Below are 20,719 nucleotides of genomic sequence, written 5' to 3'. Positions count from 1 at the left end.
CATAGTTATCTATGTTTTCCTCTAATGATTAATATATTAAAATGGGATGATTTCTGTTCTTCCTAAGAAATTATCTGAAGTGAGCAAGAGCAAAACATAATTTCTAGTACCTTTGGCTTATTAATTTTTTAGGCACTCAGACTCCTGACCATCAGGAAAATATTAAACAGATCTTGGCAGCCTTTTTTTTTTTTTAATAGTGAGCTACTTTGCCAGCATTTGCATCCATTGATAAATATTTTTGTATCTTTTATTTTTGAAATCGCGAAGCAGATTCATCAAGTTTTGAATAATAGCTCTGACACGTGACTAGCCCATTGTTAGAATTTAGCACAGGGGAAATGCAATTTTGTGATTGGGCAAGAAAGCTTACATAAACCAGTCATAATGAGAATCCTCCTCGGTGAGGTGCCCTTCCCAGCCCCCCAACAAATTTCTTCTTGTACCTCTTACAAACGTGGGTACCGAGATGCCTCTTCCTGCACTTACGAAACTGTAGTCATCGGACACATACTTGGCCCCACATCTAGGTGTCTTGAGGAGCTTTCCCTTCATTGGTCCCGGGCAGTAGAGCAAAGTGGTCCAAGAGGATGGAGGCTGGAGGTGGATGGCGGCCTAGATCCCATTTCTGCCTCTCTGTTTACCTGCTGCGTGATCTCAAGAAAGTTCCCTCTCTTGGTTCTCTTATTTGTAAAATCCAAATAATATCTCACCAAGTTGTTGAGAGGCTTAAGTATGTAATTTTCTAAATTATAGCCCTAACGCCGTTAGGGAATTCTTTGACATGCAGGCACTTTGCGTTTGTCTTTGTGCCAATTATTGCTGATCAAAAACAGAACAGAAGGATGCAGATGTCAGGGTCTGTGAGTGCAATGCCAGGCGGGGCCTCCCTTCGCCTTTATGGACAGCACAAGGCAGAGGTTTTCTGCACACCCCGCTTTTCTCGAGTGTCCACCCTTCCTGTCTCCCATCCCCTGGGGCCCTCCCCTCCCTCTTGGGAAAGTTGCGTGGGCTCCTTATTGTGCCAATGACTGGAGAGCAACTATCAGCATTTAATAGGCCAAGGATGTTAGGGGCTCAGAAATGGGAAGTGGAGTCTAATGCAGCCCAAATCATTCCACCCCAAATGCCAGTAGTACTCCTACCTTGACAAACGCTAGTAGCTCCTAGATTCTTTTCTCTAGTTAAATTCGGAATTCCCCTTTTACAAAATTGACGCACTGTTCCATAGGACCAGCATATGCCCCAAATCATACATCACAGAGCATAGGCCGGGGTGAAAATTCTCCACACGTATATTCAGCTATGCTGTGTCATTTCCCTCTTTTCTGTGTGTAAGTTTCCCTTAGGCTCATATAATGGGTTACTTCAGAGTTTATTATTCCATTAGTTACAATCCAGAGTATAAGATCTGTGCTGTTTTAAAAGGCATCTAAACTCCCTAATGTATAAAGATCACATTTGATAATCAGGAAACCTAACCAAATCATGTACGTAAGAGAAGAAGTATGTTTTATTAAAAATAACTAATACACATGAAATTCAAGGATGAATAAGGAGAACTCAGTGTAATAAAAGTAAAAAAGAGCCCATAACCCAACTATCATTAGTGAGATAAAGATTCTTAAGGCATGTTCACCAAAAAGTAATTGATATACAACCAGAAAACTATGTATATATACACACACACATATTTTCATCTTATCAGAGTCATATATAAAAATAAATATATGCTTTAGATGAAAAGAGGGAGAGCGTGGGAAAAGAAAGTTGAGCATACTCTCCTTTGGTCTTCCTCTCCCACATCTCCAGCTGAGGCCAGCGTGATGGCATGATGATCTTTGAGAGAAAGAATGGAGCAAATTAGCAACTACCGTGCTTTCTCCTCCCCTGTTACCCGGGGTCACCGTGGAGCACTCCCACCACTCCCTGAACACCCCCTCCCTGCCCCCTTTCCCTGTAGTTCATAAAGCTCTGGTCTGTGTATTTCCTGGTAACAGCTGGACAGGCCCCACTTTCATCAGTACGGGGCAGGTGACTGCATTGGTGACCAGGACAGGAGTTCACAGAGCCTCCCTGGTGGTTTCGTATTATAGCCCAGGGAGATGATCGTCAGGGGAATGGGTGGAAAAGCCCCCTTGATTTAGTGCATGTCCTTCAGACTGCTCATGGAGTCATCTTAGAAGGTCTGAACAGGCATTTCAGAAATGGAGTATGAGGAAATGTAGTAGAAAATATTAGGGGACATTGTACAGATCCTTAGCAAATACCGAGTACAGTTTAAGAAATGCCACAACTAGTTGTCATTAGTGGTAAGAGGGCGAAGGCAGGAAAGGCCTGAATGAATCCACACATGGGCTGGGATGGAGTTGTCTTGACCTTCTGCTTACTGCTGTTCTGCTGTTGGTAACACAGGAGCTGACAGGAGGCAGGTTATTTTAGATCGACGTAATTTGCGATTGGTTGTAAAACGAACGGGGCAGGAAGTTTTTATCTTGCTTTCAGCAAAACTGTTAAGACTTTCAACTGAGTTTTGTTTGTAAACATTTGGTAGTTTAATTGATAGTTATGATTTATAATATGTTACTGGATTCGTTTCCTGTGGTTACAACAACAAATAACTGCAAATTTAAAGGCTTTAAAGAGCTTTATACATTTATTATTTTACAGTTCTGTAGGTTAGAAGTCTGACCAGTTTCATTAGGGCTAAAATCAAGTTGTCAGCGGGGCTGCATTCCTTTCCGAAGGCTCTCCTTGCCCTTTCCAGCTTCTAGAGGCTGCCCACATTGTCTTTCTCCATCTTCAAAGTCAGCGACATCGAATTTCTCTGGCTTTTCTGCAATAGTCACATCTCTGATTAAGTCTGGAAAAGTTCTTTTTTTTTTTTTTTTAAGATTTTTTATTTATTTGTTAGAGAGAGAGAGAGAGAACAAGCTGGGGGGAAGGGCAGAGGACAAGGGAGAAGCAGACTCCTCGATGATCAGAGCCTCTACGTGTGTGGGGCTCAATCCCAGGACCCTGAGATCAGGACCTGAGCCGAAGGCAGACACTTAACCGACTGAGCCACCCAGGTGCCCCCAAAGTTCTCCTCTTTTAATGACATGTAGGATTTCATTGGGCCCACCCAGAAAGTCCAAGATCATTTCCCCGTCTCAAGGTCCTTACTCTCAAGCACATCTACAGAATCCATTTTGCCACCGAAGGAAGCGTATTCGTAGCTTCTGGGCATTAGGATGCAGACAGCTTTGGGGGGGGGGCTATTTTTTTGTCTGCCATAGTTGTCTGTATTGACTCTTGCTTCCAAAATATTTTTCTTGTAAAATAAATTTGTGTAAGAAAATCAGTTGATTTAAGGAAAAATCATAGAAAAATGTGCTTGGATGTGGCAAAAGTAATGAAAATGGCATTCATATGACTAAAGAAATACTGGGAAATACACTTCTCCTGACAGCCCAGTACCAGAAGGGGGGACAGGCCAGGGAGACAGTGGCCCACCAGTATTCCAGATACTCCACATGACCATGCCACAGCCGGCTGGCTCGGCCCAGTGTTCTCAGCCACATGGGTTCACTTTCCTCATCCCGAAGACGGGGATCAACCAGACAGACGGTCTCCAAAGGTCCTTCCAGCTCCAACTTACTAATTCTACATAAATGGTTATGTTATGTATTTAAATGTCAGGGTTAAGCATATTGTGAAATAATCTAAATACCGTGAAATATTCAAAACATTAAAACACTGCTTCTATTTTAAATGCTTACTTCCCTGAATGTAGTTGTCAAGTCCAAAACGTCAAGTCTTGGCTGATTATTTAAATGATTGCTCTCGTACTTACTGGGGATTGTCATGCCAGTTTTTCTCTTTTGGGGTTTTTTAAATAAATACCATTTTGAGCTGGTGAATGCTCATTATCAGTTGTACTTATCAAACAGTTGTGGGTTCTTTGAGTACATTTCCTGAATTTAGTCCAGTAGGGGGTACCGGGCAGGTAGAGGATGGACAGTGGATGGGAGAAGCCCCCCATTTAAGTGGACATTGGAAGGATCAGTGATTCTTCAACTGCATACTTACGTTAAAATTATTTAACTTAAGGGGAGAGATACTTGTACTACTCTTGAGATGATAATTGGGTCAATTCTAGTAATTCTTAATGACTTTCTGTTCTTTTAATTAAAACTATGTACTAAAGAGGTATTTTATTCCTTTCTCTGCTAAGAAAAATTTCAAGCTCAATATTACATTCCCTAAAATAAGATCAGTTTTGTCCTGAAATACAGCTTTGGAAACTGACAGCCTCTGTTCTTTGATTATCTCATAAATAACAGTTTCATATCAGCTCACCTTCCTCCTCCCCGCCCCCCCCCCCCACATTGTGCCAATCACAGGTGGCTGCTCAGTACCAGCCCGCAGCACAAGATAAATAAGCTTGGAAGGTTTCCTAGCAACATATTGTTCTGGGAACCTGCTCTGTTTCCCTGAACAAGATGAAGCCAAACATCCTAGAATCTCAGCCAGATGGGAAAGGATTAGCTTATTGAGGGTGTTTAATGCATTTTTTAAAAATTTCACATTGAAATGAACCTCTTAACTTAAGTAGCAGGATTGACTTTTAAAAGGACACTTTTTTACATGAAAAAAACATTCTGTAACACCTTGAGTTTTAAAAATAGGGCTTTAGAAGAAATTCTCTAGAGCTAAGCTTGCAGTGTTTAATTCAGTCATTGGTGAATGGGTCCATTTTAGGACCAGTAGACAATACTTCCCCACAGGATTGACGTTCAGCCCAGGGTACCCCTCGGTACCCGTGTTCAGTTGCAGAGACGCTGACGTACTTTCGATCTTGTGGGTAAATGGCTGCAGGAGATGGCACCTTCCGCACAGGACTCACTCCTCCCCGTGATCCTGCTCCTAGGGATGCCTTGGAAACACCTGTCCCTGCTTAGAACTCTGACATTTGTTCCCTTTGTCCTCGGCTCCAGGCTACTTCATTCAGTGCCAGGGACTCACTGCCACTTCAGCTTGAGAGTGTTTTTGGAGTGTATGATTAATACCTATGGAGAAAAGACAGCTAGAGGAAATCAAGGCCCCCTATTATTTTTTTTTTAAGATTTTATTTATTTATTTGACAGAGAGAGAGACAGCCAGCGAGAGAGGGAACACAGCAGGGGGAGAGGGAGAGGGAGAAGCAGGCTCCCAGCAGAGAAGCCTGATGCGGGGCTCGATCCCAGAACGCGGGGATCACGCCCTGAGCCGAAGGCAGACGCTTAACAACTGAGCCACCCAGGCGCCCCGAGGCCCCCTATTAAAGTCAAGAAGAAATAATGTTGTTGCTGCTGTTTGTTGGCACTTGACCACGTGTATTTTCCTGGTCTGTCTGATGACCTTGAGGCCAAGGGCGGGCAGGTACCTCCCCGTCTTTTGCACTCTGGGTCGTCACAGGGTGTTGTTGAAGGCCTCTGGGGACGGAGTGGTGAAAAATGAGCTTCTCATGACCCTGTTCAGCAGTGGTTTTGCAATTTAGTTACACCCTAAAAACTGTCCTCCTTATTTCACTGGGGAGACTCCCGCATCAGCCAGATGAATATTGTCATCATGTGGTTGTGGAATGATTTCCACTGTCTCCAGTTTGGATGGAGTTTGTGAAATACCCAAGTTGTGGTGAGAAGCAGGTCATTCCAGTCCTTGAGAATGCTTCTGGACAGAAGAACAGACTCATTAGAATACGATGGGGCATGACACATGGCATCTCTGCGTTTCATTTAACAAATTCTCTGGCCAGATTCTCACACACATATTACATGTTTTCTAAATCCCGTCATTTGAGCTTGACAAGAAACAGTCTGCTGAGAGCCTCCTGTGGGCCAGCAACTTGGGCAGGTCTCCTGACGACCGTTACTAAGGAGCCTCAACACATCATCCTTGCCTTCAAGTCCCCGAGAATCCAGCAAAATAATACATCTGTTGTCTTTTAAAAAAATTAGATAAACTTTTCCCTCATTTCAAGTCACTTACTTTAGCACCTAAACATTAAATATTTTGATGTTGAAAGGAATTATATAATTGGGATTGTCCAAGGAAAGTCTAAAAGTAGACTTAATCTGTTATATGAAACACCGATGATAATACATTAATTTTATTGAATACTTTTAAAAAAATTTCCAGGAAACAGGCAATAGTTTAGAGACTTCGCTATGTTACAGCATTTAATTCTCCTGACAGCCATTATGAAGCAGAAATTTGTTTGCCTGCCCTTTTACAGATGAAGAAACTCAGACCAAGAAAGGTTAAATACCAGTTTGCCAAGAGGTTTCATAGTTAATAAAAGAAAAAAAAAATAGTAGGCGTTTGGACCCTGGTCTGTCTAGGGCCAAATTCTGTGACTTTTGTTCTGTGTTACGCTTATTTGTTTATTTTTAGAATTCCAAGATTCTGTAAGTCCTAGTCCTTTTCTTCAGAAAACAGTAGAGTACTGTCTTTTAAAGATGACACAATTTTAATAAATAGATGTTTAGATGATGTCCTCTTACCTCACACCGCACAACGGTTCTGTTATTTGTTGGGAGTTGTCAGTGACAGACTTGAGAGTCTTCTTTCTCTCGGGTACAGTATATTGACTCTCAAAATATTGTTTGTTGCTCAGTTTTTACCTTTATAACATAATTTTCCTTTTCAACATGGTAGAAGGCTGTGAATGAATTTTACTGAAAAGTAGTTAGAATTAATAGCACAGTTCAATACATTTACAGAAAACAGTTACGACATAACCATGTTGCAGCACAGAAATGGGCATTTGTAAACAAAGTTTCGTTGGAACACAGCCACTCTCGTTTGTGTATCACTAATGACAGCTGTTTCTCTGCAGTGACAACAGAGGGGAGTGGCTGTGACCTAGACTGTGGGGCCCACAAAGCCTCAGATATTCTAGCAAAGCCTTGACAGAAAGTTTGCAGACCCCTGCTCTTGGATCTAGACTTTCCCCCCTACTTTGAGTTGGGTGTGCCCCATTAGAATGCCAGAGACTTAGTTGAGAACCATGTCAGAAAGTGTTTTCCTAAATCATGTCCTTGTCTAACATGCTTTTCTTCTAATCCCTGTAGGTACCAACCAAGAAACTGAAGAAATATGAGAAAGAATATCAGACAATGCGAGAGAGTCAGCTGCAGCAGGAGGACCCAATGGATAGATACAAGGTAGGGGAGGCGTGGGTCACCCATGAGAGCAAAGTGCCTTCTGTGCCCTAAAGGAGCAGTCGTGGCAAGTTCAGCTCCCTCTGTTCCTTCTTGATTGGCTTAGACGCTCTCTGACCATGATAAATGTCCAGGTATGTTTTCATTTCAGGAAACTCCCATAGCCAACCATAATATTTCTTTTCTTTCAGTTTGTATATTTGTAGGTAACTCCACCTGTTGCATTTATACTTGGAGTCTTCATAAGAAGCTGAGAGAAAGAGAGGGAAAAAGAAAGAGAGAAAGTGGCTATCGACTACTTTCAAAAATGAGAAAACAAGGAAAGTGGCAAAGGACTGTGTTAGCTGTGCACGGTCACGTCCACAAAGACTTTTAGAAGGTGAACTGTTCCAAGCCTGGCACAAGAATGTTTCAGACTTTTCTCTGTCTGTAGCAACTGTTAAAAACACAAACTCATTTGGAAGGAAAAATAAAACCCACGAAGGTTAATGGAGCACAGTAACGGTGTTTGTCGCAACATTTATTTCCACAAATCTGAGTAACAGTGACATTTCGCTACAGTGTGCAGTTTCAGAATCAAAGCTGATTTCAGTTTAATATCTTAGTTAATTGTAGTATTTTTTAAAAATTGGGCCGTTCACATCAATAGATCTCTTTCCTCGTAGATAGCAACACTGTTCCCGTGATGCAATGCTGGGGAAACACTGTTTTCCAACTTACTTTTTCCAGCTGACCTACTGTCGTCTCTCTTGAAGTTCGTTTTAATTCCTCCGATTCCTACAGAGGCATAGTGGTTCCCTCCCTCTTCACATCAGCAACACTGGGATTAGAGAGTAATTGTATTTTCACACTGAGCACCACCAATGCCAAAGTATCCTTCCAGGAAAAGTCCCGGGGTGGTATTGTTAATGAAGTCACCCCAGCGGATGACGGCCACTTTTGTAACTGGAGTTGCCCTCACGGGGTCAGAGAAGTCACCAGGGGCAGCTGTAGTCACACTGCCTCTCGTCTCTGCTGTTGAGCTGAGCGGGCCGTGGCAGGAGTGTGTGGATTTTGTAGTCAGACCTGAGTTCAAATGCTGGCTTTCCAGGAAAAAAAAAGGAAAAATAGCACAGGATTTGTTATCCACACTGGGGGGCTTTCATAGCTGTCCTTTGTTCGGCATCCTGGGCGTAGTTATCGAGCGTCTTCCTCGTCCGTAAAACATGCAGGAGCTTACAGTGTCCTTGCAGGGCTTCTGTGAAGGTGAGGGATGTTGTGGGTTCAGTACCTAGCCCGGAGCTGGTGTGCAGTAAATGGTTGTTATTAGCCTCATTAGGCCGACTGCCTGCCACTACCTACGTATTACTACTAGAATAGCACCCCTCTCACGGGTCTGCTCCGCCAGTCCCTCGCTTAGCTTCTTTGCATTTCTCCCAAGGATGGCTCCCCAGGGGTCTGACAGCAGCAGTGTTTCTCCCCTTGCTTACAGAACTGGCTAAAGAACTGATCAGAAGAGCCCACGTACTGCTCTGGTAGATACCTATTAACCCACAAGGTGCTCACAGAATAAGGTTTGAAGCTAATTACCACCCTCCCCCCCAATAAAACCAATTTTAATGTAGCTCATGTCGCATGCTGCTTTAGAAAGGCTTGAAGCAGTAATTTTCAAATATTCTTAAGGATCCCAAATGAAGCCCTGGTACTGCTTATACGATCGTTCTAATTTTCTTAGTTGCCATAATAACAAATAAAACCTGGGAAGAGTGCTTTAAAATAGAAGAGAAGGCAACAAGAGACTAAAATTGTATATTTAAAATCAGTCTGGGACTGAACTTGGTACTATTTCTTAAATCCTTTTCGTATCAAAATAGTTATGGATAAACAGTACAGTGCATATTATTTTTTCAAGAGTACTTACCACATGTTAGACTTATAATGTGTGTACGTTTTACTGAGGGACCGACGTAGAATTAAACTTTGTTTTGGTTTGTTTTGAAAACAGATATTCCTTTTAACTTATGCATATCGGATATGCTCTATAGTTATTTCTTTTGTATTATTATAATAGCTTGTCAATACATCTAACTAATATTTCCATACCCTTTTAATAATGTCTAGATATTTATATTGGTGATATACTTGGTAAAGTTATAGTCCTCAAATTATATTTTCAAAGTGACAGTTGACAACATCGTTTCCAACCATCCCGACTTGTTCTTTCAGATATTCAGTATCCCGTCTAAGAAGCTAATTTTAATGACCTTAAAGTAGGAAAGTATTCTAGGAAGTACCTCTTTGCCTCTTCTAAATTTAATCCTGTAAAGAATAAGATCTGTGTCCCTGGAATGAGCACTTTATAATTCGTAGATCTTGGACTGCGAACCTAGTTGTGCAAATTCTTAAAAATAACTAGGGAAGATCTTTGTGGGCGTCCAATCAGAACTTACACCAGTTCACTAGTAAGCCCTCCTCAACCATGAAGGTCCATACTGCTTAAAATGCTGTCTCCCCCCTAGGTCACTAGATGGCGAGGGACTTAGGGAAGTTGTGTCAATTTTTTTTAAAGGCCCAGAAATGTCATACAGTAAAATATCCTAAGAGATTTTTCAGTTTGATGCTGTTTCCCTTGGCATACAAAAAGGACTCTCGCAAGGAACCCAGAGGTGGGATCACAGACCCAGCAATGCAGAGGCAGCTCTCAGCCGTCGCATTCTTGCTGTTATCGATCCAAATATGTGTTTTATTTTTATGACAGATGCCAATATCTACATTTTCAAGTGATGGCACTATACTCACCTATATCTAACACTTAAATCTCAACCACAAAGAAAGAGGTGAATTACATTGGTATAAGTTTAAATTTTAGAACCCTAAACACAAAAACGTTCTGGAACTAGACAGTGGTGATGGTCGTACAACTTTGTGAATGTCCTAAAACCACTGAATTGTACATTTTAAAAAGCTGAATTTTATGGTATGTGAATTATCTCTCAAAAAAAAAAAAATCCAAGCAAAATGTTTCAAGAGGATTGGCATCCAGCCCACCATCTTCTTTTCATAAATCCCAAGTCACACCAGATGTGCCTGTGCAGCAGCCGTACTTGTTGGAGGGAGACCTTCCGTCAGATTCGGAGCCAATTAATGATTGTAAATCCTATGCGTACACATATTTCTAGGGGACAGGCCAACCTAAGTGGGCGGTACGGCCATTTTCATATATAAATATAGATGCACACACAAAAACGTGCATAAATGTGTGTGCACACTGGGCTACCTGGTCTTGGCTTCAGTTTGCTTGAAAGTCAGCTCTGCGAAGACTTCGTATGGTATTTGGTATGCTCTCTCTGCTGATCTTCATGCCTAGGTTCCAAGACACAGAAAGGAAACTTGATCGGAAGAAGAATATAGAACGTGTATTCTAAGTCTCTTCTGTTGTCCTTCTTAAGCTTGACCTGGCTGGATTGGCGTAGTAGTTTTTATCTACTTGAGACTTTGGTTTGCAAATTAATTTATTAATTTATTCCAGATGAAGTGAAATGCAGAATAAAGACTTGTCTCTAGAAATCCATCATGTATATTTCCATTTTCATACATGCCCCCAGGAAACAAACAAGCACGAATATGTGCAGCTGTTTTAGTGTATTTTAAAAATCAGTAGCCAAGCCCCTAATGAGTAGTTACCAACCTCAGAAATTGTAATACTGTTTTCTATTTTAAGGAGTCGAGTTGTTTCCATTTAGGGAAAGGTAGTTTTCTAATAATGTAATCTATTGACAGCACCTTTTAGAGAACTGCAGCCTTCATCTGCCTCTGGAAGATGGTATGCTTTTCTTATTTAATTAACTACTTGCACAGATGTGGGGTAAGCCTTCGAAAGCACAGCGAATTAATTAATTCAGTGAGTCTTCCAAAGCATAATGAAGATGATGTTATTACCTGTTCTGGATGGGCAAATCCTAGAAAGAATCAGGAATGCTTCAACTCTCTCGAGTTTGGGACACAGATAGAATTATACATCATTTCTAAGTGAAGTGCCCTATCTACATTTAGTGTAATTAGATTTAGAATGTTTAATTTCCTTCGTGAGGTTAGAAGTAGTAATTCTCTTATCAAAGTGTAATTCAAACAGGAAGAAAATAATTCCTCTAAGTTTACAAAAAGTTTGTCTTACACGTACTAATTTTTGTAGAGCAGTTATCCCTGCATGTAATTTAAAATTAAGCTATTTAATTATACTTGGCAAAAACAATACAAAATATTTGAAGTAAAGCTTAATTGGACTTGCATTATTTGCCATCCTTCCATAGCTAATGAAATAACTTAGACCAGTTATCACATTTTGTTTTTAACTGGTCAAGTGAAAGAAGTTTAAATTTTGCTAATCTTACCTGGAAAAAAAAAAAAAAGGCTTCCCTTTTTTCTTACTGTGTGGTGCCTTTCCTTCCTCAGGAAGTCAAGAGAAGTGAATCCATCTTTGAAAAGTCTTTTTCTACCAATGAAAATAAACTTACGTTTTATTCATTTTCCTCATCACAGAGACTGACATTGGTTTTTGGGAATATTTATGTTTATGAAATAATGTGCTTCTAATGAATATTAATAGTCAAGAGCATGCTTTCTATCTGCCTGTGATAACTTTGTGATGGACCTCAGAAGGCTGCCACTCTTTTTGAGCCTGGATAATCCAGTGAGCTCACTGCTGTAAGACGGTGGAAATTGCAAGCCTAACCGCTATTGAGGATTCTTGAGCAAATTAGCTGAGAAGGAGCACGTGGTTACTGATGATGCCTGTTCGCTGATTGAGTTTTACTTAACACTTGAGAGAGGTCTGAATGTTATGCATATTAAGAATTTCTAAGTATGTTTATTGATGATCTTCAAATTCTCCAAAACTTTTATGCAATTTTTAGTAACTTTCGCTTCCTATTCAAGTAGCATTACTGAGAAAATTATGTCACACTAACATGTTTTGACGTCATCTGTAACCCATCTGCTTTTTTAAAATTTGATTTGTGTGCTAGAGCAGGGATCTGCAGACTATGGCATGCGGGACAAATTGGCCCACCGCCTGTTTTTGTAAATTAAAGTTTTATTGGAACACAGCCACACCCATTGTTTACTTACCAGTGTCTAGGACTGCTTTTGCACAACAGTGGTAGAGTTTGAGTAATCTCAGCAAAGATCGTATGGTCTGCAAAGCCTAAAATACTTCTCTCTGGCCATTTACATTTAAAGCTTGTTGACCTCTGTGCTGGAGAAAAATCTAAGACTTTTTTAAATGCTAGAAGAACCGCAGTCTGGTTTGCCAACTGCCAGTTAGTTATTATTGACGAGATTTTGTTTTTAGTTTGACATTTTATTTTTTTTTTAAATTTCTACCAGAAAGATAAAATTGGATATGTTGGGTAAAGGAAGAGCATGATTTCAAATATCCAGATTTTCTCTCTCAAATCTTCATTTGCAGGCAAAGTAGACATTTAAACATTTCATCTGTAGGCATTTGTCTTTGAATGTCAAAAAACTGTTTGCTGAAATTTGATGATGATAATTATCAACTCTTGAAAGAATTACCCAAACGAAAATATGCGAGAGTTGAGTGTGTTGTTGCTAATAAAATTGTACTGGGTCTTTCAGGAAAACATTTCCTCCTGACCCTTAAATGTCTTTAAAAACATGTGCCAAGAATTCATTATAGCAGCAGACAGACAACACACCCAAAATACTGAGCCAGAGTTTACGAAGCTGCCTCCTTCCCCATCATTTTTTCCTGTAAGGCTTAGTTGATTTTCTTCTGAATGCCAGTTCACATTTCTCTGGTTTCTCATCACGGACTAAATGACGTTCACCGTCCCATGTGCTGCTTCACCCACGCGCCAGCCCTCAGACTCACAGGAGAGCTGGAAGCAATCCCCTGCCCAGCACTTTCATTCTGTGGCCCGAAAATGAACTATTTTGCAACGTTTCCGACCTTGTCATACGAGGAAGTTCCTTCCACCCGGCCGAAATCACACATTGTAAACAACTCACACCGCGGTTGCTAATAGTTCCACATACAGCATTTCCATCAGTCACGCAAGCTGCGGAGGACAGCGTGGAGGGGGAGGAGTTTGAGTGCATTAGTCTTCCTGAGTTGAGACTTGCCCACTGGCTGCCTCAAGTATACTTTCTTCCAGCGAATGTTTGCAGACAGAGAACTTAGAGTCAATGACGCTCTAAGGAAAAACAAAATAGCAGCACAATCGTTAACAAGTGTCTGCTCTTGTTCCTGCCATTCCATATCTGTATTAGTGGGTGTGCAATTTCATTGGATATTCTGTTTTGTTTTGTTTTTTTTTCAATTGTCTTTGTACCTATGGTTGAAAACGGTAGTTGGTCTATGACTTTTGAGGAGGTAAGTTATTTATCTGTGTATGTCTGTGATACCGGCGTCTGTCTGTCTGAAAAATGCAGTATCCTCCTCCCAAAAGTTACTAACCAGACTCGCCCGGCCGTGCGGCTCCTATTGGGGGGGGGGGGGGAGCTAACGACAAAAGTTGTCTGCTTTTTGTTGGAGTGGTGTCCGTGGCGTGGATGGAGGACGTGCCCACCGGGGCAGTGTGAGTTTCCAGGGTTATGGAAGCCGTGTCTCCTGCTGTCTTTTCCGAGCAGGGCGGGAGGCGGCTGCCTGCTGTGTTGACAGGCGCGGGGCCGCTGGGCACATCTGCTTGTGCAAACCGGGGCACGCGGCTGCCTCTGCGCTGACAGGCTGACGGGCTGACTCCCGGGCACGCTCGGGCGGGCAGCCCTTGCTGACCTTTCAGAATGAACGAAGCCCATCCAGATGGAACTTTCTTCTCCGTTCTAGTGTAACGGCAAACTTTTTCTTGCATCAGTCAGTTCCGGGGGGGGGGGGCAGAGGGGAAGAGTTTGGGCTCCTCTGGAGAGGCTGGAAAAGACACCTCACTCGAACCCTTGGCCGGGTTCGATGGCAGGAAGCCCCGTCTCGGTGGGTAGCGGTGTCTCGCTGCCCCGCTCAGGGCTGCCCCGCTCAGGGGCCGGGAGGACAGCTGAGGACGCCTCCCGCCCCAGGTTCAGACTTTGGAGGACGATACTGCATTTTCGGCCCCACAGCTTGCTTGCCCACGTGTCTGTGAGCGCAGAGCAGGGGTCACACTCGCACTGTGCTGCTTGCTGTGCACACACCCAACCGAAGCTTCTTGCTAAAGCCAGGCTGGTAGGGGCGCCCCTTAGGCCATTTTGCTTTTGAGGGACTTCCCGGCCTCGGCCGCGTGTCGGTAAGGGAGGGTTCCAGTCGCAACAGGTGTGGTGATAACCTCACCCACCCGCACTGACCTCCAGCTCACCTGGTGCATCCTTACAATACTTGCAACGAAGTGCTTTTCCATGTGTGACTTTGCCTGCGGGCTAGTCTAACTCCCTTGTAAGCATATGTCACTGTCACCTGAAAACCCGGGAGCTGCAACGTTGTCACTTGGGCGAAATGACTGTAACGTCTTAAGAGTCGAGGGGGCTCTGCACCTTGCAGTCCTCAAGTACAGTTGCAGGAGGAATTGGACACTGACTCAGGAGTAGGGGCTGGAGTCCTGTCGCCCCAGGCTCTCGGGAAGGGACTCATGGAGAGAGAGAAAAACCCCTTCCCTACTAAGCAGCCCGCTCTGTGCCCCTGTCGTGATGAAATGGTGCTGGGCGTTGCTGCTCATTCCTGGCGAGGAGGAAATGGAAAAGGTCCTGGAATTTTTTTTTAATATAATTCCAAGTTTTCAACAAGTAGGCAAGTTGGTTCCACGAAAAGGGGTACCATTGAGCTGCATCAGGGTAAAAGACTACCTCGTGCCCTTGCTAGACTTTGGATTGCTTCAGCAAAGACTGGAAGAGTTCTCTGTGGAGGCCCTGGCTGTTAACCTGCATATATATCCGTGCCTAGTTTTATGGTACTTGTGTAGGAGGTTAGGATTTCCATAGATTGAGGGGACAGAGAATTTGATGGGTGCCGTGTGCCCCTACAAATACGTACACAGTCTTTTCAGGAATATCTTGGGAAAGGATTCCTGGCAAGGCCCCACTTGGGAGGGCTTACATAGCGTCTTGGTCGAAACCGAAGATCCAGTCTGGCTTTGGGTAGAATATGAGCTTCTAATAGGAGTGAACTTGAAAAAACATTCTCATTTTGGCATTTTATCCTTTTCAATGGAATTAAAATTCTGAACAGCTTTTATTTTTTTAATAACATTTCAAACACATGTATTCTGTATTCACTGTCGAAAACTTAGAAATATTTTTAAAGTACAAAGACAACAATAAAAATAATCCAGTACCTGCAATTACTGTTGTTTATGTTGTTATGAAAATGCAACTTTCCAGTTAGTTACCTTTTTTCCCTCTGAGGTGGCTCAAGCATTTCTTTGATCATTACATATATTTCACTTATATTTTAACACCGCATGGAATTCTATCATGAATTTATTTAAAAGCATTTAAGAGATTTGGGACTGTTTTTATCCTCTTCAGTAGGTTTCTTTTTCAAAAATGTTTTGGCGTTCCCCAACTGTCCCAGTCTTCCTTTTCCAAAAGAGAAGACAGAAATAGACCCTGGTGGCCGGTTCTGGTGAAAGCACAGGTTCGCCCTTCAGCTTCTCTGCCGGCCCCGTTGGGGGGTCTCCCGCTCCATGGAAGTCTTAGGTTCTGCCCTTACCATGGGTTTCTTAGCGCTTCTTTAAGAAACAAAAAGAACTTAGGCTTTCTTCTTTCCATATAACCAACCCTAGGTGGTTCTATAGAAGATAAATGTCCTTTCCCCGCACACATTATGCTGATACACTAGCTTCCCGGGTATAGATTTGTCTTCCGGCTGTGCAGCACTGCTTTGTCTGAGTTTCTGCCGTCCTTGCAGAAAACACTGTTAGGAGTATAAATCTGAAAAACAGGAAGGTCTCATCACATTGAAGTCTTTCCTGTCAGTTCTCTTTGGCTCTCCTGTAACTGTTAATAGTAGCGTGCAAAAAAAAAAAAAAAAGTGCACTTTGGAATGGAAGACAGTAGATTGCTGTTCTGAAAATAGATGTGCGTGTCCACAGTTCATAAGGTCGAGTTCGGGGGAGACCTTTCCTCATAAGAACGTGACTTGGTTCTTCATCGTAAGACTTTGTTTCGGATTTTTCCTGGGAGTTCAAGAGGAAAAAAGCAGCTCAGTAATTTCTTTTACCCAGAATCTTTTGAAGTTTTTAAGTTGAGAGGTTTTAAAAGCACTCCAACAAACATTTAGAGCCATTGTCATAAGGACTGTCATTCTTACTAATACAAACATTGGTGTTCAGAAAAGTATTTCTACCCCAAGGATGAACATGTCAGTTGATAGCAAAAGTCCAGAACCCTTGTATCCTGGTTCTTGATTTAGTGCTCGTAATTAAATATATTCAATTAATTTGAACTCTGATACTGAAAAAACAATGTGAAGACATGTCTAGTGGTTCCCCCCATTTCACGCCTTCTGTGTCACGCAGTTCCCCTTGAGGTTAAGGGTGGGATTACTGTGCATGTTTCAAACAGGTCTATATGAAGCGTCACAGGATCGGGGAGATGTGGGACATTTTGCCTTTTGTGGCACTTTTTTAATAATGCAGCCTTTCACAATGCAGCCTGTAAAGGACCGTAGTAAGGTTCACCGGGTAGAAAGTCGCACCTGCACCGCTGGCTTAACTCACTGTTGTTTCCCCCACAGCAGTCCTGCCTTCCTGTGCCGCTCGCGCCTTCTCCTTTCTACACCTTCAAAAGTCCACTTTGTTGTCATTGCTTGTTTTTCCTCCCCAGCCCCGCTTGTTTCTGCTTACATCTCGGCACTAACGCCCACCTCTGGCTGTTGCTCTTTTCCTGCAGAGGGAGAACCGGAGGCTACAGGAGGCCAGCATGAGGCTGGAACAGGAGAACGATGACCTTGCACATGAACTAGTAACCAGCAAGATCGCTCTGCGAAATGACTTGGATCAGGTAAACGTGTCATTCACTAGGCTGAAGTCAGACTGTGACGACCTCCTCAAGGGCAAGGACCGAGTTGCTCTCAGCGCAGTCCCGCTGGGGCTTACTCTGTTCTTGAGGCTGAGTTGGCTGCTTGTTGGAGGAAGGGGCGGCCAATAGGTGGGAGGGGACAGCTTGTGCTGACTGGAGAGGGTGGAAGATGCAAGCCTTTGAGAACGGTTTGGGTCATTTCCAAACAGCAATGTGCGTCGTGTTTTTTTTAGAACTCTCAACTTCTCTGGTGTGTCTTCTCTTCATCTGTACTTTTCCTAAGCCAAGGGCTGCCAGCATAATAACCTGGGAATATCAGTCACCAGGACTATACCAAGCGACGCTAACGCTGGGAGGCACTTTACTTTGTGTTCCAAGAAGAAATCTCATCTACAGTGAATGGGAGGATTTCATATGAAGTATGTACAGTAAGACAGATGCACTGGTGGAGAGACAGGCATTCTGGTGGCTAAGGGCCAGGACTGCCTAGGTGTAAATCCTGGGTCACAGTCTGCTCACCACGTGACCCTGCGCAGTTCTTAACCTGCCCGAAGGTAAAATAAGGTGAAGCACTTCAACAGTATGGGTTCAGGCATGGTAACTGTTGCCAGGAAGACCTTCAAGTGTTGGACTTCCCTGGTTCTTTCCAGCAGTACTGACAGCTTTAGGACTTCCTGTTTTCTGTCGCTGGTGTTTTAAAAGATAGTTGGCAATGTGGAAGGAGTCTTGGGCAGATTTAAAATTCTCTCTCTTTTCTGACTTAAAAAGTGAATATTCCCCACATACCGTGCCAGGGTCAGAAAAAATGAGACTTACGTTGCTGGATCTGTAAAAAAGAGGCGTTACCTATGCACTGCCTGCCCACTGACAATATTTAAAATACACATCCAGTGCTATAAATATGATTAAACCTCGGGAGGAATTTTTAAAATGTTGAAAAATGGTCCCTGGCACAACTCCTTTTTCCCATATAAATGGCTAATTTTGCAGCTCAAAAGTTTCAAGCACAGTAAGATGGGGATTAGACGATTATTAAGGAAAATAGTGCTAAAGGGGGAGAAGGGGCAGCTGAAGGAATCCACAGTAAATAGAGTTCGAAAATAAAACAGGAACTGTGCTTCGTGGGACACAGGATGTAGAAGGTCGAAAAGCAGGCTGGTTGGGGGGCCAGGGACAGGGGGGTGTGGCCCTTTTCCCCACGAAACCATTCAGCCCACCTGTTTGGAAGTTATTAGAGGTGGTGTGAGAAATGTGTGACTCGGAGAGTTGGAGCCAAAGCAGACGGGGGTGTCTAGTCCATCAGGACCAAGACCAGTCTGACCTCAGCTGGTACGTTTTTGTGTTAATGAGACTGTGCTGGCGAGTCAGTACTGTAAGGAAATTCCGGTTTTCATATTGGCTCTCCCAACGGCCTCACACTGGATTCTGTTTTTTTAACTCTTTTACCCATTAATAGTTTTCTGAAGGTGGATAACCAAACGAAAAAGAGTTTTAAGCAGTGGGACTCTGCAGAGATGCGGTAGAATTCGCTAGAGAGAATCGTACATTGAACGTTGTGCAGGAAATGTATTTGGTGTTATCGATTAGGCCTTCAAAAGGATTAAAAAGTGATGAGATGAAATGTCTACTGAGTACCTACTACGCACCGAGGACTATTTTCAAGCAATTTTATAAGCGTTCTCTCATTTAATCTCGCTAATGACTCCATCAAGCAGGTATTATTTTAATCTTACATTTAATAAATGAGGAAAATGACACATATGCTCTGACTCAGAAAGCTATTCTAACGAAAATAGAGATCTGGTCAGAACTATGTGTACAAGAGGGTTTACTGCTGTGTTACTCAGAGGAATAAAAAGTAGCAATAATGTGTATGTCCAATAGAAGGGGAGGAAGAAACTGTATCTGTAAAATGTCTTTTTGGACTCGTTTTTAAAACAGTGGGAAGATGACGTTATAATAATATTTTTGTAAGACCTACAAATTTATCCGTATATAATGCTTGCATCTAAATTGCAAGGGATATGGCTGGCACAGGGCCATCATCTTAGGAAAGGAAACTGAACTACACTTCAAAAGGAAAAAAGCTTGCGAGGAAATCCATCCAAATATTAGTTCTAGACACTTTGGGTGATGAGAGTCCATCTAACTTTTAGATTCATCTTTATGCATTTATTTTTGTCAATGATTTTATCTTTTATAGGAAGACCTTAAATTCTTAACCACCTTTGGTTTAGTAATAATATGCATTATACCTTTTTAATAATTAGAAAAAAGACATTATTAAAAAAAGTGTTGCACCGCCAAGAAAGTCTGTCTTGTGGATCAGCCTGGAAAGACTGCAGCGTGCGTACTCCCGAAGGAATTGATTATTGAGCATCTGGGTAGATAGCTCACGTCGACTCCAGATGCGAGTCCCTGAGGAGAAGATTCCTTCATTCTTCTGTGTTTTCCTCTTTCTCTTATTTCCTCCCTTTATACCTCTTCTATTAAAAGACCTGGCCCCTGCCTTTTGACGCTTATTATCTAGATGAAAGAATAAAGATGGCTCTTTCATGCCTTTCTCTCCGAACATCTGATGTTGCAGTTTCTGCCTGAGCGGGGCTTGTTTGCCTGTCAAAAAGCTGTCGGTGCACTTCAGGTGTCCTGCCCCCCAGACAGCCTGGAAGGGTACCAGCCGCACGGGGCGAGCACCGCTCTGCCCGCCCTCATCCCGTTCACCCCCTGCTTTTCCATTTCCACTTTGATCAAAATCACATCTCTTCATTAAAATAGCCAAACTTTGGCAAACATTAAACAAACGTGAAAACAGATTGTATTCAAGACAATATGTAAAGCAAACAAGCACTAATTAGGTAATTAGGTACTCTTTAAAAATAAATTATTCCTCACCCTTGTCATTTTAGTGCTGGCTTCGGGCTTCCTGGGCGCCAAAGGCTCTTAATTTTTTTCTGTGTCAGAGCCTTCTGTTTTGACAACTAACCCTCCTCCCTCAGACTCTTAAAATAAGGACTTCTTCACGATTAACAATGTAAAAAGATACGACATCTCCATTTCAGTTTCTGTAGGGAGCTGCCTCCAAGCCCTTCCTGTCCTTTCCTATTCGCAAGGAACATACAGAGGAGACACAACCAGTACTTTCCCACTGAAGACGGCGTCGCATCCTTCTAACCGTAGAAGTTCTGTGTTAGAGCGGAGGCTCCGTGTCATGAGTGGCAGTCTTTTGTTTCGTTTTAAATTGAACAACTGGCTTGACTAGTTCTTTGAGAAATCATTTCCGAAAGATCCTCATCCCTGATGTGAGAGCTGAACCTTTTGATCAGGTTATTGGTTGATTCCTGATTAAATCACAAATGGCAGTGCTTTTTCCTCTCCTGTGTATGTCATATGAACCTGCGGTAGCAATTAGGAGTCTCCACATCGATAAGGCGTTACAAGGGGACGCCTGGGTGGCTCAGTTAGTTAAGCGTCTACCTTCGGCTTGGGGGCTTGGGTTGTGATCCCGGGGTCCTGGGATCAAGCCTCACGTTGGGCTGTCTGCTCGTCGG

General features: G+C 42.7%; 1 protein-coding gene across 8 annotated transcripts in view; it reads left to right on the top strand.

Moving 5' to 3' along the window:
- RABGAP1L (RAB GTPase activating protein 1 like) overlaps window positions 1–20,719 on the top strand; it is a 716,315-nt gene that overhangs the window by 678,053 nt on the left and 17,543 nt on the right. For 7 of the 8 annotated variants that reach the window (XM_045811376.2, XM_045811377.2, XM_045811379.2 and 4 more), the window contains 2 exons: window positions 7,098–7,190; window positions 17,043–17,153. In XM_045811376.2, the coding sequence (XP_045667332.1) occupies window positions 7,098–7,190; window positions 17,043–17,153 (204 nt within the window). Of the gene's footprint in view, window positions 1–7,097; window positions 7,191–7,392; window positions 13,561–17,042; window positions 17,154–20,719 lie in introns of those variants that run through there. The other variant, XM_045811382.2, reaches the window with a different exon arrangement.

Source organism: Ursus americanus, chromosome 2 (assembly GCF_024610735.1).
Source record: "Ursus americanus isolate L20-20 chromosome 2, mUrsAme1.1.p, whole genome shotgun sequence".
NCBI classification, from domain to species: domain Eukaryota; kingdom Metazoa; phylum Chordata; class Mammalia; order Carnivora; family Ursidae; genus Ursus; species Ursus americanus.
The sequence above is the reverse complement of the archived record's forward strand: the minus strand, read 5'-3'. Positions and strand labels throughout refer to the sequence as shown.